The sequence below is a fragment of the Trichosurus vulpecula genome, chromosome 9 (genome assembly GCF_011100635.1).
Source record: "Trichosurus vulpecula isolate mTriVul1 chromosome 9, mTriVul1.pri, whole genome shotgun sequence".
In the NCBI taxonomy this organism is placed as follows: domain Eukaryota; kingdom Metazoa; phylum Chordata; class Mammalia; order Diprotodontia; family Phalangeridae; genus Trichosurus; species Trichosurus vulpecula.
This window is the reverse complement of record NC_050581.1, coordinates 79,201,759-79,216,996: the sequence shown is the minus strand read 5'-3', so window position 1 is coordinate 79,216,996 and position 15,238 is coordinate 79,201,759. Positions and strand designations below refer to the sequence as shown.

Sequence of the window (15,238 nt, the reverse complement as noted above, 5' to 3'; positions counted from 1 at the left end):
ACAGGAGAGGATGGGTGATACTTGGGGACCAGGAACAGACATGGTACCCTAAGAGACAGAAAAAGACATGTAAGGGTGAACATAAAGGCAGGTGGGCAGAGCAGGGCAAAGGTCTCTCTCAGGAGTCTCAAGCCAAGCCCCCAGTCCAGCAGGAGCCATGGCTTGGTTTTTTGCTTTCATTTGGAAGTTTTTTTAAGGTGGTTTTTTTTTTTTTGGCTGGTGGGGTGGGGGGTGGGAAGCCTGCCTAGCTGAGGGGCAGGAGCAGAGACAGAGAGCTCAGTACTATACAGTAAAGTTAACATAGGTATGTTTTTTGAATACTGATTTCTTTCCGTAAAGTTGAATTTGCATAATGTAAATTTACATAAAGTGGGAACTGTCTGTATATATGAATATATATATATATATATATATGAATTATGGCACTGCATTATATTACACATATATTACATATATCCATAGCACACATGCACACACATATGCATATAAATGTGTATGTGTGTGTGCATGTATTTTTCCCCCTTTCATCTCTGCCAAAGCAGGCTTAGTGACATCTCAGCTAAGAAGTCGGGTTAGCAGATAGTTAATTCCATCCATGGGGGAGTATAGCCCTTGGCCTGACTCATTAGCCATTCATTAACTAAACCGCCTGCTATCCCCGGGTCTGCTATTGTTCTGCACTGTTGGACTCAGCTCCCTGTTTTATTTACTGGGACTTGTTCTGAAACATTCACTGCACAGCTTGGGGGTGGAGGGTGGGGGGCATTTCTGCTGCGACTGTGCAATGATGGAGCTTTGCCACAGCTAATCAGTTGGGGCACACCTGGAGAGGGCTGTAAAAAGGCCTGCCAGGGACTCTCTAGGCTAGAGGATCTGGAAGGCCATCAGAGATCATTTAGTCCAGCCTGTATTTGAGCAGGAATCCTCTACAGCACTGCTTACATGCGGCCATCTGGCCTTCTCTTGAATACCTCCAGTGATGGAGAGATCCCTACCTCACAAGGCAGCCCAGTCCCCGTTAGGACAATTCTAATTGTTAGCAAGTTTTTTTTGCATTGAATGCAAATCTGCCTTTTTTCACCCATTCCCCAATACTCCTACATCTACTCTCTGGGGTGTGAAAGAACAAGTCTAATCTTCCTTCCATATCTCTTAAAATACTTGAAGACAGTGTTCATATCCCCTCTCAGCCTTCTCGTTTTCAGAATAATCTGCCTCAATTCTTAGTTTGATCTTCATTTGATATGGTCTCCAATCCTCTCACTACCCCAATCATTCTCCTTTGAACATGCTCCTCAATATTCTTCTTTTGGGGGGTTGGGGGGCAGGATGAGGAGGCAATTGGGGTTAAGGGACTTACCCAGGTTCACACAGCTAGTGTCTGAGGCCAGATTTGAATTGGGTTCTCCTGACTCCAGGCCTAGGGTTCTATCCACTGTACCACCTAGCTCCCCCTTCAATAGTCTTCTTTAAATGGGGTCAGCAGAACTAAACAAAGCACTCCAAATGGCATCTGACCAGGGTGGAGCACTGTGGGACCAGGCACCCATCGAATACCCTCAACCCACACGGATATCCTAGAGGCAAGATCACTTACGATTTGGGTATCGACTGTGGTGGCAGTCCAGTCGGAAATCTTCATCCTCAGTCCCATCCCCCTTCTCATTCCTGCAAAAAAGAACATACCTGGCATGAATGGATGAGTTCTTCTATTTGTCACTCAGACATATGCCATGTCACAACCTGGCCCTAAGCTACCTCTTCGGCTTTATGACATGTCAGAATTCTATCTCATAGGATCATAGCTCCAGAGCCATATGGGACCTCAGGGGCCATCTAGGAGTCCTCAGAGACCCCTTGTTTAATCTGCTAAGTGGAGATAAAGCTTGCACTACTTACTACCACAAAGGATTGTGGGCAAAATGCTTGGTGAAGTTGTATATACACACAATATACATGTATATTATACACATGCATACATATATTATACATAGAGGCAGCTAGTTGGCTCAGTGGATAGAGTGCTGGGGGTCTGGAGTCAGGAAGACCAGAGTTCAAATCTGGCCTCAGACATTTACTGGCTGTGTGATGCTAGGCAGGTTGCTTAACCTCTGTTTGCCTTAATCCACTGGAGAAGGAAATGGCAAAGCACTCCAGTATCTTTACCAAGAAAACTCCATGGACAGTGTTGGCATGCTATGGTCCATAGGATCGTGAAGAGCTGGGCACGACCAAATGACTGAAGGACAAAATTACACACACATATGTATGTGTGTATGTATACATCCATATATCTGTATAAATAAATTACATTTGTGCATATGAATGAGTTATTACTCGCCTAGGGCTTCTCTCCCCATTCCATAATGGCTGATAGCAGTTTTGTCTCCTGAGCAGTCCAGTGCCACACAGACTTTCCTGAAAACGTGTAACCTAGACATTATCAATGGTTATCATTTCTGGTCTCCCACTGGAGATGCCTCAGACCATGCTCAATCCCTATTCTCTTAAACCTTTGCAATCGTCATATCTGTAGTATATGATGGACTTGAGCTGGGTCCTGAATTTAGTTCAGAAGAGGAGAGGTGCAAGGGTATTCTGGGAGTGAGGTTAATGGCAAAAAAGCAAAGGCACAGTTGGAACATAAACAGAGGGAAGAGGAAAAGGAGGAAGAAAAGGAGAAGTTGAATGTTGGAAGGGTGTGGAGTTAGGGCTTATGGTTCCCAACTACCCCTTCTCTTAGGCGTGTGCACTGAGCGTAGAGATTCCCCAGGGGAACCCTACCTATCACTGCCATTGGACTAAATGCTCCAGTGTTTACAGCTTGGCTTGGAGAATAGTAGGAAAAGAACTGCAAATGAGGGGGTTGGGCTAGACATTCCTCTGGCATTCCTTCAACTTCTAAATCTATGCTTCTATAATCACTCTTACATGCAATCAGTTGCCAAGTCTTCTTTCTTCTTTCTCCATAAAAATCCCTCTTCTTGCCACCACCCTAGTTCGGGCCTTCCTTAGCTCTCATTTGGACTTTTTTTTAACAAAAACCTATAATTGGTCTCCCTGCTTCCTGTCTCTCCCCATCTCCAATACATCCTCCACAGAGCTGCCAAAATAATGATCCTAGAGCACAGATCTGACCGTGGCCCTCCTCCACTCAAAAATCTCCAGTGTCTCCCTTTTGCTTCTCATCTAAACGACAAATTCCTCCTTTGTTGTTGTTGTCCTTCTGGTTCAGTCATGTTCTACTCTGTGATCTGATTGGGAGTTTTCTTGGCAGAGATACTGGAGTGGTTTTCCAGTTCCTTCTCCAACTCATTTTACAGATGAGGAAACTGAGGCAAACAGGCTTAAGTGACTTGCCCAGAGTCACACAACTAGTAAATATCTGAGGCCAGATTTGAACTCAGGAAGATGAATCTTCCTGACTCCAGGTCCAACACTCTATCCACTGTACCACCTCACTGCTCCCCCTGTACAATTCCTACCAGCTTTAAATTTGTGATATTATGGTACTTATTTCACACAATTCCCTTTTCTGCATTCCACATTCCAGCCAAAATGGCTTATTTGCTATTGCCCATACATGATACATGACATCTCCTCTTTGCACAGGATATGCTCCGTCCCTATGTTGCTCTGCCTCCTCACCTCTGCTCTTAGAATCCCTAGCTCCCTTCAGATCTCAGCCTAAAGCTGTCCTACATGAAGCCCTTTCTAATTCATCCCTCTACTCCTGGATGGTCCCTTCTTTGAAACCACTTAGTTCTTAACTTTACATATATTTTGTATTTATTGATCTGTGAATATACTGTTTCCCCCCAGGAGAATAGAAGGCCCTTGAGGGCAGACACGTTTTTATTTTTGTCTTTGTATTCCCTTTAATGGACACTTATTAAGTCCTTGCTGAACTGAATATAGAATAGAGATGTTTATTGCTTTTTTTGTTGCCCCTTAAAGAAGAGAGTTGATATCTGTGCTAAACTTACTACCCCTCTCTTAAACCTTCATTGTCATCATGGCTACAGCAACATTGTACATGGTATAGATAACACACACACACACACACACACACACATATATATATATATATATATATATATATATATATATATATATATAATAACATTTCTGGCTCTCCTTTTGACTTCTAATAAGCTAGTGTTCACGAGTGTCTGCTGTTCTCCTCAACCACATCTAAGCACCATATTTTAGGAAGGATAGTGACTAATGGTCATCTATTCATAGGAGGATAAAGAGTTTGGGGAGAAGATTCAAAACCATATTAGATAAAGATCAACTGAAGGAAATGGAAATGTTTGGTCTTGAGAACAAGCCAAGGTGGATTTTGGTGGTGAGAGGGTCCCTGGACCCCAGGAATTCCAAGTAAACCAGATTCAATCACACACTAATTCTAGAAATATTTACTGAGCCACAAGACAACATTGTGCTAGTAGATTTTTGTGTAACAAAGCATGATAAACATAATTTCCACCTTCAAGGAGCTTACCATGGAGAGCATGGCATAGAAAAAAGGACATGGACAGATGCTAGCTCTGGTTCTGCCACTAACTGATTCTGTGTGTGTGACCCTCAATGAGTCATTTACCTTTTTTGGATTTAAATTTCACTCCCACCCTGTTCATATGAGAGGCTTGAACTCTTATGATCTTTAAGGTATCTTTCTTCCCTGGCATTCTATGTGCCATCATACATGTACATAAAAGGTAAACAACCACATGAATTAAACTAATGATATAAGCTATATCACAAGACAATTATTATATAAGATCTCAAAGAGGGACTAGAATTGGGACCAGAGGGAAGAATTAGGAGACAGAGATGGAAATTGCAAAGAGGCAAATTTAGGCTTAATATGAGGAAAACTTTGCTAGTAATTGTTATTCAAAAATAGAATAGGCTGCCTTCACTCAAATGGGGAGGGGTGTCTTCAAAATAAGGCTGGATGATCCCCTGTTGGGGGAGGGGGAGTGTTAGAGAGGGGATTCTTGTTCAAATATGGGTTGGGCCAGATGACCAAATGAGGGAGGCCCCAAATCTCCAGTTCTGTGATTTTATGAGTAATACAAATAATTAGTGTTGTAGGAACTCACAGGAGGAAGTGATTTCGCTGGTCTGATGGGACTAGGGAAGATATTATGGGAGAGGGAAGAGAATTTAGCTAGGTTGGAGAGTCTTCTAGGAGTAAGAAATAGTGTAGGTAAGGACACAACGGAACATGAGAAGGGGCTTCTGGGGGACATTAAGTACAGCAGCCTGTCGAAGCAGAGAAAAGGAGTAGGAGAAAAGGTAGGTTGGAGTCAGATCACGAAGAGCCTTGAATGCCACACTGAGGAGATTGAATCTTTTCATATAGCCACGGAGGAATCGTAAAAATTTTCCAAAGAAAGGAATAGCATGATGTGAGTGTTATTCTAGAAAGACTGATCTGGTGCTTTGTAAAGGGCGAATTGGAGAGGAAGAGACCAGTTATATCATAGTGTAAGCAAGAGGTGTTTAGTGGGGGAAAGATGTGAAGAATCTTAGGAAGAAAGGCATGACAGGACTTGGTGACTGATAAAAGGTCAGAAGCAAGGGGAGGGGCCTTTCAAGGATTTCAGCTCTGGGTGAGTGAATGGGAGACTGGTAAAATCACTAACACAAATGGGGATGTCTGAGCAAGGAGCTGTCTGACTGCAGAATGAATTCAGTTTTAGATAAGGCCCAGTTTGGGGTGGATGACAGCAGTAGAAATGTCCAGCAGGCAGACATGGTCCAATTTAATTCCTTAGGGAGGGAACTGACCTTTCTACTCTATTTGGCCTAGAAATGGTTGTTGATTTTCTTTTTTTCATTCTGTTTGTGAATCAGCATAGTGGGTCAGGAGGCAAAAGGCCAGCATTTGAGCTTCAGCTCTGATGCTCGCTAGCTGTGTAACCAAATGGCTCTCAGTTTCTACATCTGTAAAAGGAGGACAATATTTGCATTGTTATTCTAGGGTTGGGTTTTTTTTTTTTTTGGTGTGTGTGTGTGTGTGAGGAAGTGCTTTGTAAGCTCTGAAGCACCATAGAAATGAGAGTTTCACACACTGAGTCAGAGAGGATCAGAGTCACGCTCCTAAGAGCAGAGATTTCAAGCCAGAAGGGATTGAGTCCAAACTCCTCATTTCAGAGATGTGAAAACAGGCCCAGAGAGGATGAGTATCTAAACTCACATAATTAATAAGTGGCAGAGCCATCAAGATCACTTATACAAAGGGCAAGGTGAAGTAGGTTTCTCTCTCAGAGACTTAATGGCATTTAAAGGGGTAGATAACATAACTCTAGTTGAAGGAACACCAGAACTAGGGTTAAGAAAATTTTGTTTCTCATCCTGATTGTTGCTAAGTACTTCTATGGCCTTGAGCAAATAGGTTCTAAAATCTGGGCCTCAGCTTCCTTATCTGTAAAGTGGGATGATTTGACTTGATTTCTCAGGTCCTTTCCAGCTCCAAAATCAACGATCTTAACAAAGTAAGGGACAGTAGTTGGTATTTCTGTTGCTCTGGGGTCAGGAAAAGCAACAATAACATTTAATCATCACTGGTAATTTTGAATTCTTCAGATGTTTTGTAGTTCCTCTATTCCAGGCCAAAGCCCTATATACACTCCTGGCTCCCATATCCTCAGAAAGCAATAATGAAACTGGAGAAGGTTCAGAGAAGGGCCGATGAAATGACAATGGGAATGGAGGGACCACCATGTCTGGAAGAGATGAATATTTTTAAATCTGGAAAGACAAAGACTTACAAGCACCACTGATCACATATATACCTCTCCTGTCCCTGTTGCTCTACCTGAACAGAGGAACCTATCTGGCAAAAGTTCATTCTTCTGACAGATCATAAGATCAAAGAATTTAGAGCGACAAGGGGCCTTACACCATCTAGTTTAACCTCCTTTTTTTAAAGACAGAGGTCAAGTGACTTGCCCATGGTCATGTAGCTAGTAAGTAAAAGACCCAGATTCATAGGCAATAAAAACGAATAAATATTAAATAACTACTGAATGAATAATTACTAAAGATGAGTAACGCTGGTCCTTACCTGAGGTTAGAAGGCTAGCAGACAAGATGGTTAGGTGGCCAAGTACCCACCTTTGACAGTCACAATAAATTCTATCTCCTTTGTCCTGAAACAGATTTTAACTGCTGAAATCCACAGAAGGATCGTAGTTCTAAGATGAACATTGGCAGCTTCTCGTGGTGTTTAGAAATGAAAGCTTGGATAGGAAGGAGGGCTTTGATGAAGCTTTAAGAAACTCAACAATGCAGAACAGTTACAGACAGCAGCAGAGAAAGGCAGATAACTTACTCATTCATGGCCTGGGGCTTATGATGTCAATACTCACTACGGGGGGCCATTGTCATGAGCAATTGATGTGAAGAACAGGTTGTGGTTCTGTCAAATTCCACGGAATTATTTTTGGGGGATGGGGGCAAGTGATTCCAAGTATGAGTCCCTCTTCTCTTATCACTTCCTACCCTGGGCACTAAGAAGTAATAGAATCAGAGAATATTAGAGGCAGAAGGGACTTTAGAGATCATTTAGCCCAATCGTCTCATTTCGTGAATGAGGAAACTGCGGACTGGACACTTGCCCAAGGTCACATAATTCATTCAGAGTCCAGGATTTAATATGGGATCCCCGGTGGTACTGGGAATACTTCTGATCCTGGTGATCTTTCTCCCTACCCTTTATTTTTTTTAACTGACCTCCTTTGTCTGGATGTCTGCATGTCTGGATGTCAGTATGGTGAAATAAGAAGAGCTCACGTTTTTATAGTGTTTTCAAGTTAACCAAGCAGCCCCCCCCAACATAAATTCATGGGTAAATATAGATAAGGCTGAGAGAAGGGTTTGCCCGCCCATGGAATTCTCTGCTCTGCTATTAGTAACACTGTAGAAGCTATGGGGATACTTCAGGCTGGGATAATGGAGCCTATTTATCATCTGGACATGAGAAGTTGGGAAATATTGATTCCAATATATTTACAATAGCTACATGTGTCTGCTTCCACCTGGGGTGAGGGTAGAGGTGGGGGTGACGGCCATGCTTTTGTAAAGATGATTTTTCTGTCATTCTAGGGTAGAAGAATAAGGCCTGATAATAGACAAATATGTGGTACAATAGGAAATGAAGTCAAAATTTAAAGAAGACCAGCTTTGAAATAGGGTGGATGATATCTGCTTAGTTTAGAGATTATACAGGAGAAAGAATATTAGTTATCACCAAATATTAGAATTTGAAGGGACCTTAGAACACAGAACATACAATGGCAGAGTTGAAAGGGATCTTAAAGCTTAAAACATAAGACAGGTTATAACAAAGAAAGGTGGTGGCAGGGCTGGGTCTGGAATCGAGATCTCCTACTTTTTCCATTACATAGTATTCAGTCCTTGTTTTCAGGTACTGCCAAGAACCTTGCCTTTTCCAGAGAGGCAGCTGTGTAATCTGCCCTTTGGGGGTGGAGGAGAGAAGCAGAAAGAGCTCTGTCAGCTTCCTTAACCAAATTTAGTTGCCCCTCTCTAATCCATGAGCAAGGTCTGAGCATAAAAATGATCAGAGAATGTGGTCAGTTTGTCTAAGGCAAGGATTTTCATACGTGATGTTAGGGTTAAAAAACTACAACATATCTCTTCATGGTATAATAATGGCTATGTCATGAGCAGGTGCTAAGTTAGCTTTCCTCCTTCCTGTTTTGAGCCATTCTGTCAATATGCACAGTAAGTCTTTTTGCATTTCTTTGCATGTAGGAAATACGTGATATAAAGTGTAGCCTGAGATCCTTCTTATTCTCCTGCATTGGGAAGACCTAGCCATGAACTTCAACCTAAGCTTTGAGTAAATCATTCCTGCTGAGTGGGGTGGGGTTTAATGAGCCAGAGAATGTGAGCAAAGGGAATCTAGTTCCATTCTAATTAAAGACCAGTTTCCCCCAGGACTGAGCCTGGTCCAGACCTTGTAAATGGGTCCAGAGTTAAGATAGACTCCTTAGTGGAGAAAGGAGGCATAGTGCCCCAGCCCCCTGGGTCCAGCAGCTGGTGTTTTATGTTATTATGGGAAGATATTCAGGACCCCTTTGGTGGCTGGATGAATGAAGCAATGCTGGTTGGCAGAAAAACTAAGGAAGAACATGTGGGGCTAAGGCTGATGCATGCAGCGAGCTGGCCCCAGAAGCTGCAGAAGTGTGTTTTCTTAGTTTGTTTTTGAATGGAAAGAAGCAGTTGCAAATGTCACTATGTGACAATTTCCTCTGATTTGAACTGTAATTACATGCGGGAAACATTCTATGCTTTTATGGAGCAGGCTTTTAAAAATGACTGTGAAAGGAATTACCTACAAATCTAAACAAACACCTTGAAGGGTCAACTAATAGTGTATAATGGGGAACTGGACAATGAGGGCCCATTCCTGGGAACATAGACAATATCTGCTGCCAATCCAGGGGTGCTTAGTGAGTGCATGGGGATCCTGTGGCTATTTCTTGTCTGCTTACTGCATGGTGAAGAAAAGCTTTTTAATTGGCTGCTGAGCTGAAACTGAGGGGGCATATAAAAGATATGAACCCTTCAAAATTAGCTCTCTCTTCCCTGCAGGTGAATGAAGTAAGAACCATAAGCCTTTGGATGGGAAGTTGGCTGCACCAGAGGCCTGCTCTCTAAAATGTGACCCTCAATGCATGATGTTCCCATTCCTCTGCATCTTTGTATTTATTCTTCCTGGTCTTAAATGAATGGATATAGGCAATGGAAAGAAGAACCACTGAAGATCCAAGGACTAGAATTCATACCAGAGTTTGACAGCAGTCTCTCCCAGGGAGTGAGAATTGCCCTGAGGAGTAGTGAATCAACCTGGCAGCCAAGCCATGTCCTTCAATCAAGGGAACGGTTCCATCCCTCAGCTGTGCTTCATATAAAATTGAACTTGGTGGGTGAATGTTTGTGGCCACCATCTTAAATTTGAAGCCACTCTCCTAGATCCCAAGGGTGTAGAGGGGTGAATGTGTTCTCGGTTCTGGGATATGCATTTACATTTATGTTCCTGGTATAACACTTCATAAAAGCTAATGATGTTAATTGGTTATCTGAGATATTGAGGAGATATTGATGACCTAAATGAGATTAGAGTGCTAATCATAGTATTGGGGGGGATCTGTCAGAATGAGGGCTCAAGAAAGCAGAGAGTATTAAAAGAACCCCATTGCACCTTATGGGTATTCCTAGAACCATTGAGGGGGAGTGTAGCCAGCCAGGCTTTGGGAACTTGACCTGCTAGTGTGTATGTATGGCAGGGGGTGGGGGTGGTGTTGAAAGTAAGTCCAGAATGTCTCTAAAATAATTGAGAAATGCTTTCAGGTAGATGAAAGACACTGCCTAAGCAGAAATCAATCTGCTACCTCTGGGTCTCAGTTTTCTCTTCTATAAGAGGGAAATTGGTTAAATGAGATGAGTTCTTCTCATCTAGCTATGGCATTCCATATTCTATAATCTTTTCCAGTTCTGACATTCTAGATTCTATGTTCTTAGTTCCCTTCCAGTTCTAACATTCTAAATTTTATGGCCTAAAGTCCTTTCTGCCTCTGACAGTCTATGTTCTGAACACTCTCCTAGCCCTAACGTGCTATTTTTGAAGATCTTTCTCTGTTCTGACATTCCATGTTCTATATTCCCTGGTCCCTTCTACCTCCAACAACTCTATGATATTTAATTCCACATCTTGATCTATGAAATCAACCAATAAATCAATCAACAAACATTTATCAAGTGCCCACTATGATGCCAGGCTTTGTGCTAAACTCTGGGATGCAAATATAACGAATGAAATCATTCTTGTTATCTTTAGCTACAGGATTCTTACACATTTTCAGTGTAGTTGTGAGCTAAGAAATGGGAATCCTCATTTGGGAAACATCCCTTATCCCACTTCCTACACTACACCCAAACATGTGGTTGTATATATCAGGAGCTCATGACAACAGCAAGGGCCAACTAGTTTTACAATTCATGAATGGAATTGAGAAATATGACATGGAGAAAATGAAAAGTTGTTTGCTAAAGTTGTAGCCAAATCGATTCTTTATTAGATGATTAAACACTTCTGCCTCTACAAGAAAGTTTTCAGAATCGAGGGTACAGGCTGGTCAAGGGCACAGGTTAGTCAAAGCCAAGACTCTAGGTCAAATTCTAAAATTGACAAGAGCATTAAAAAAAGCAAAAGCCTAAACAGAAGTTCTAGAATACTTAAGTGTTGCGAAGAAGAATTTAGAATCTTGTTCTTTTCTTAATTGAGTAAATCTTACAAACAGCCCAGGGAATAGGGAGAAGCCAATTCCAGGAACTCAGTGGTGATGGCTGGGCTCATTTGCATTTGTATTCCAGACTGCCCCCCAAACAACACCCAGAGAAATAAATACCCACTAGAAATGCAATGAGAAGGAAAGAGAACTAGGAAATGGAAGCTCTTTAGAAACCTGCAGGAAAGGGCAGTGACTCATCCATACAATCTTTATAAGTTTCAGGGACAATGTCGAGGAAGAAGGCCCATTTCTGTAGTTAGCTTCAAGACCTCTGTTGACCACATCATTTAAAAGATAAAAGATGATGATGGCTTTCCAAGAAAATGGATTGCAACCAAGATATAGAGGGTTCTAATCCCCACAGGACATTCAGATAGACCTTACTGAATACAGTGCAGTTCTGGAGTAGAAGGCTCCCAGGTACTATCAATACTCTAATCCATGACTCTCTAGACTCAAAAGCTCTTGTCATCTCTGATTCCTCCCTTGTCTCCACCATCCACATCCAATCAATTGCCAACTCCTGCCAATCCTGCCTTCACAGTATCTCTACAATATCTGTACTTTCTCCTTCCATTGCCACCCATCTTGGTTTCTTTGCCAGAAGTCTTTCCTCTCTCCAATCTAATCTTTACCCAATTGACTAAATAAACCTCCTAATGCATAGATTTGACCATGTTACTCTACTCAAAATCCTTCGATGGCTTCCTACATTTTGCATGGTAAAATACGACATCCTTTTTTCAGTTAACTGGAGTGACCAGGAGAATAGAAATATGGAAGGTTGGAGGAGGAATAAGCTTACCAGGGAAGATAAATTCTATTTTGACATGCTAAGTTCTTAGGATCCTAGATTTATTTCATACTATTCTCCTTCACACATTTTATGTTCTTGCCAAACTGGAATACTCAGTGATTCTTGATTATGTCCCTCCCTGACCTGCTTCTGTGCATTCCCAAACCCTCATGATTGAAATGTACTCCTTCCATATCTCAGCTGGTTGAAATCCTTCAAGGTCCAGATGAGCTGCCACCTCCTTCACAAAGCTCTCCTTGCTCCATATTCTGACTCCCAATACTTTGTCTCTTTTTACGTTTATCACATTCCACTTTGTAAGTTACTTACTTGTCCACATGTAATATTTCGTTAGCCTAGGCTTTTTGAGGGTAAGTGCTAATTTGTTTTACATCTTTGCATTCCCAGCACCGAACACCATGCCTTTTTCCAATACACCTAATACAATACATCAAGGACACTGTAGGAACCCCAACCCTGGGACAGAATGACACTTCCTTCTTCATTACGGAGGCCTATACTATAGGTCTATGGGGCAGCAATGTACTAATTGGGTAAGAATGCTTCCTAACTACAACTATGTACATCCTTCTACCACAAATTTGCCCTGGCTCATTTAAATAAGACCATCTAGAAGAGGGAGCTTCTAGCTAAGGCTATGCTATTTGCTATGTCCAAATAACATAAGCAAACCATACCCCCATCTAAGCCCTTTCAATTGTCATGACCGAGACTGGCCCCCGACAAGTTAGCCATATTCACAAACTCTAGTAGCACTGTTCTCCCCTATGCCAAATGATATATCCTGACCAGATTCTACCAAGTGTATCCACAGTACACAAAGAGAGAAGCCCCACAAATGCCTCTGGTTTCCTAGTCTTTTATTGTAACCTAAGGGTTTTTTTTAACTTTTCTATCTCCTTCACTCTTCCTAGCCAATTGGTTACCAAACCCTATCAATTTCCCTTCATTATATCTCTTGCCTCTTTTCTGTCCTTTCTATTCCCATGATCACTACTCTAGCATGGTCCCAGATTACTGCCCATTTGGCCTATTGCAACAGATTTCCAACTAGTCTTCCAATATTCATTCCTTATCTCTTTCAAACCATCCTTCACAGTGTTGCCAGACTAATCTTTGATATCATATCACTCTTGGCTCAAAATCTTCAATTCAACAAACACTTATTAAGAACACATGATATACTATCTTGTACAAAATAATGGGAATAGAAAGATTAAAAATAAAACTGTCCCTGGCCTTGAAAAAAAACAACCCAACTTCCATTCTACTGGGAGCATACCACACACAAATAAATAAAAAGGGAATAAATATAAAATACAAAAGTAAATAAGTACAAAGATAATCTGAAAATAAAGGGAGGGAGGGGGGAGGCAGAGAGAAAGACACAGGGGGAGAGAGACAGGGAGAAACAGAAAGAGACAGAGAGATAGAAAGAGCACTAACAACTGGGGAAATCAGAAAAGTCTTCATAGAGGACAGGGCAAGCTGAGCAGAGCCCCGAAAGAAATTAAAGATTATAAGAGATAGAGGTGAAAAGAGAGTACACACACACACACATCCCTACACAATACATATATGTATATATATAGATATACACACATATATGCATATATGTATGTTTGTGTGTATATATGTGTGTGAGTATATGTGTATATATATACATAAATATGAATATATATATATATGTTTATGTTTTAGAGGTAACATGGAACCACTGAATATTTTTGAGAAGGGGAATGACTCAGATCTGCAACTAAGGAAGATTATTATGACATTTGCATGAAGAATAGACTGGAGGGGCAAGAGATTAGAAGTAGGAAGACCAGTTAGAAAGTTAATGCAATAATATAGTTGAAAGTAATAAAGGCTTGCTAGTGGCCTTCTGTATACCTTCTTCCTCTGAGCTCCTGGACAAAAGGTGCACCCCATTTTTGGATTGGAGTGACTTCATGTGAGCAACAAGATGGAGGACTAGACATTTTCTTAGATATAAATGATGTCTCAAACCTCTCCAAAACAGAAATGATATGCCAAAGATAAAGCAACTTCATCTGTTTCCATGGTCCAAGACACCCCAAATCTTAAAAAAAGGTTAAAAAAGACTGATGAACTGATGTTACTGACCCTGAACACATTTAGTACCCATCCCCTAGCTTCCATACAACTGGCATCAAGACTGCAGTAGCAGACCCAACATAGGCTTACAACAGAATCCATCACCATACTCTGGTTCCCCCTCCCTCTTTCCAGTGCTGTGGAGACCCCAGCACAAACTGCAGAAATATGCTCAGGCTCTTCAGGAGCAAAAAGCCTTCTAGTGGCCACAACTCTGTAGCAACAGCACTACAAAGCTCTGAAATGCCAGTGCAGGATCAAAGAACTAAGGAACAGAGGGAGTGAGACAGGACACCAGGACAAGACCCTGTGTGTAGGGAGTGGGGGCTGAGGGTACTCTGTAGCACTCCACTAAGCCTGAGGGAAAGAATACAGTATCCAGCTGGGTCCAATTCTGATACCCTCCCCTCAAAGATCACTTGTGGCAGAGACTTAGGCTAGCAGCACAGTATGGGTGGAGGCTCAGACACTTTGAGATCCAGACCCAAGACAACCATAATCAAAGGGGAAGGAGTCAGAAAGTGAGTGATAGGGAAAATAAATGGGGGCGAGGGAGAGATGCTGAAATTGCCCAAGATTTTAGGAAGAAGAAAACTCTAATACCTTGAACATAAGTAGATAACTCAATAGGAAAAACGTTAACAATAGAAGGAAATATGGCCTCCAGAGCTAGTAAATGAGTTCAGTTATCTATGAATAAATACTGCAAATTAAATGAAAATTATCCCACACTTAATCGGACCGAGGACCCTGTGAAATTTGAAGTGAGCGTGGAACCACGACACGGTTCCCTGAGTGATTAAAATGAGAATTATGAGAGCAGAGTTTATGGACTGCACAGCAAAAATAATGGGCAAAATAGAATAACTGGAATATCCAATGGCAAGCCTCACCAAAGAAACAAAAAAGAAAACAACAGATTAGGAATGCAAATACATAGAAGTGAAGGACAATCTAGAAAAAGAGAGGC

General features: G+C 41.6%; 1 protein-coding gene across 1 annotated transcript in view; it reads right to left on the bottom strand.

Annotated features, from left to right (window-relative positions):
• Positions 1–1,589: 1,589 nt before the first annotated feature.
• Positions 1,590–15,238, bottom strand: part of GSG1L (GSG1 like) — a 344,786-nt gene continuing 331,137 nt past the window's right edge. The window contains exon 6 of the mRNA XM_036739585.1: positions 1,590–1,668. Within this exon, the coding sequence (XP_036595480.1) occupies positions 1,590–1,668 (79 nt within the window). The remainder of the gene's footprint in view (positions 1,669–15,238) is intronic.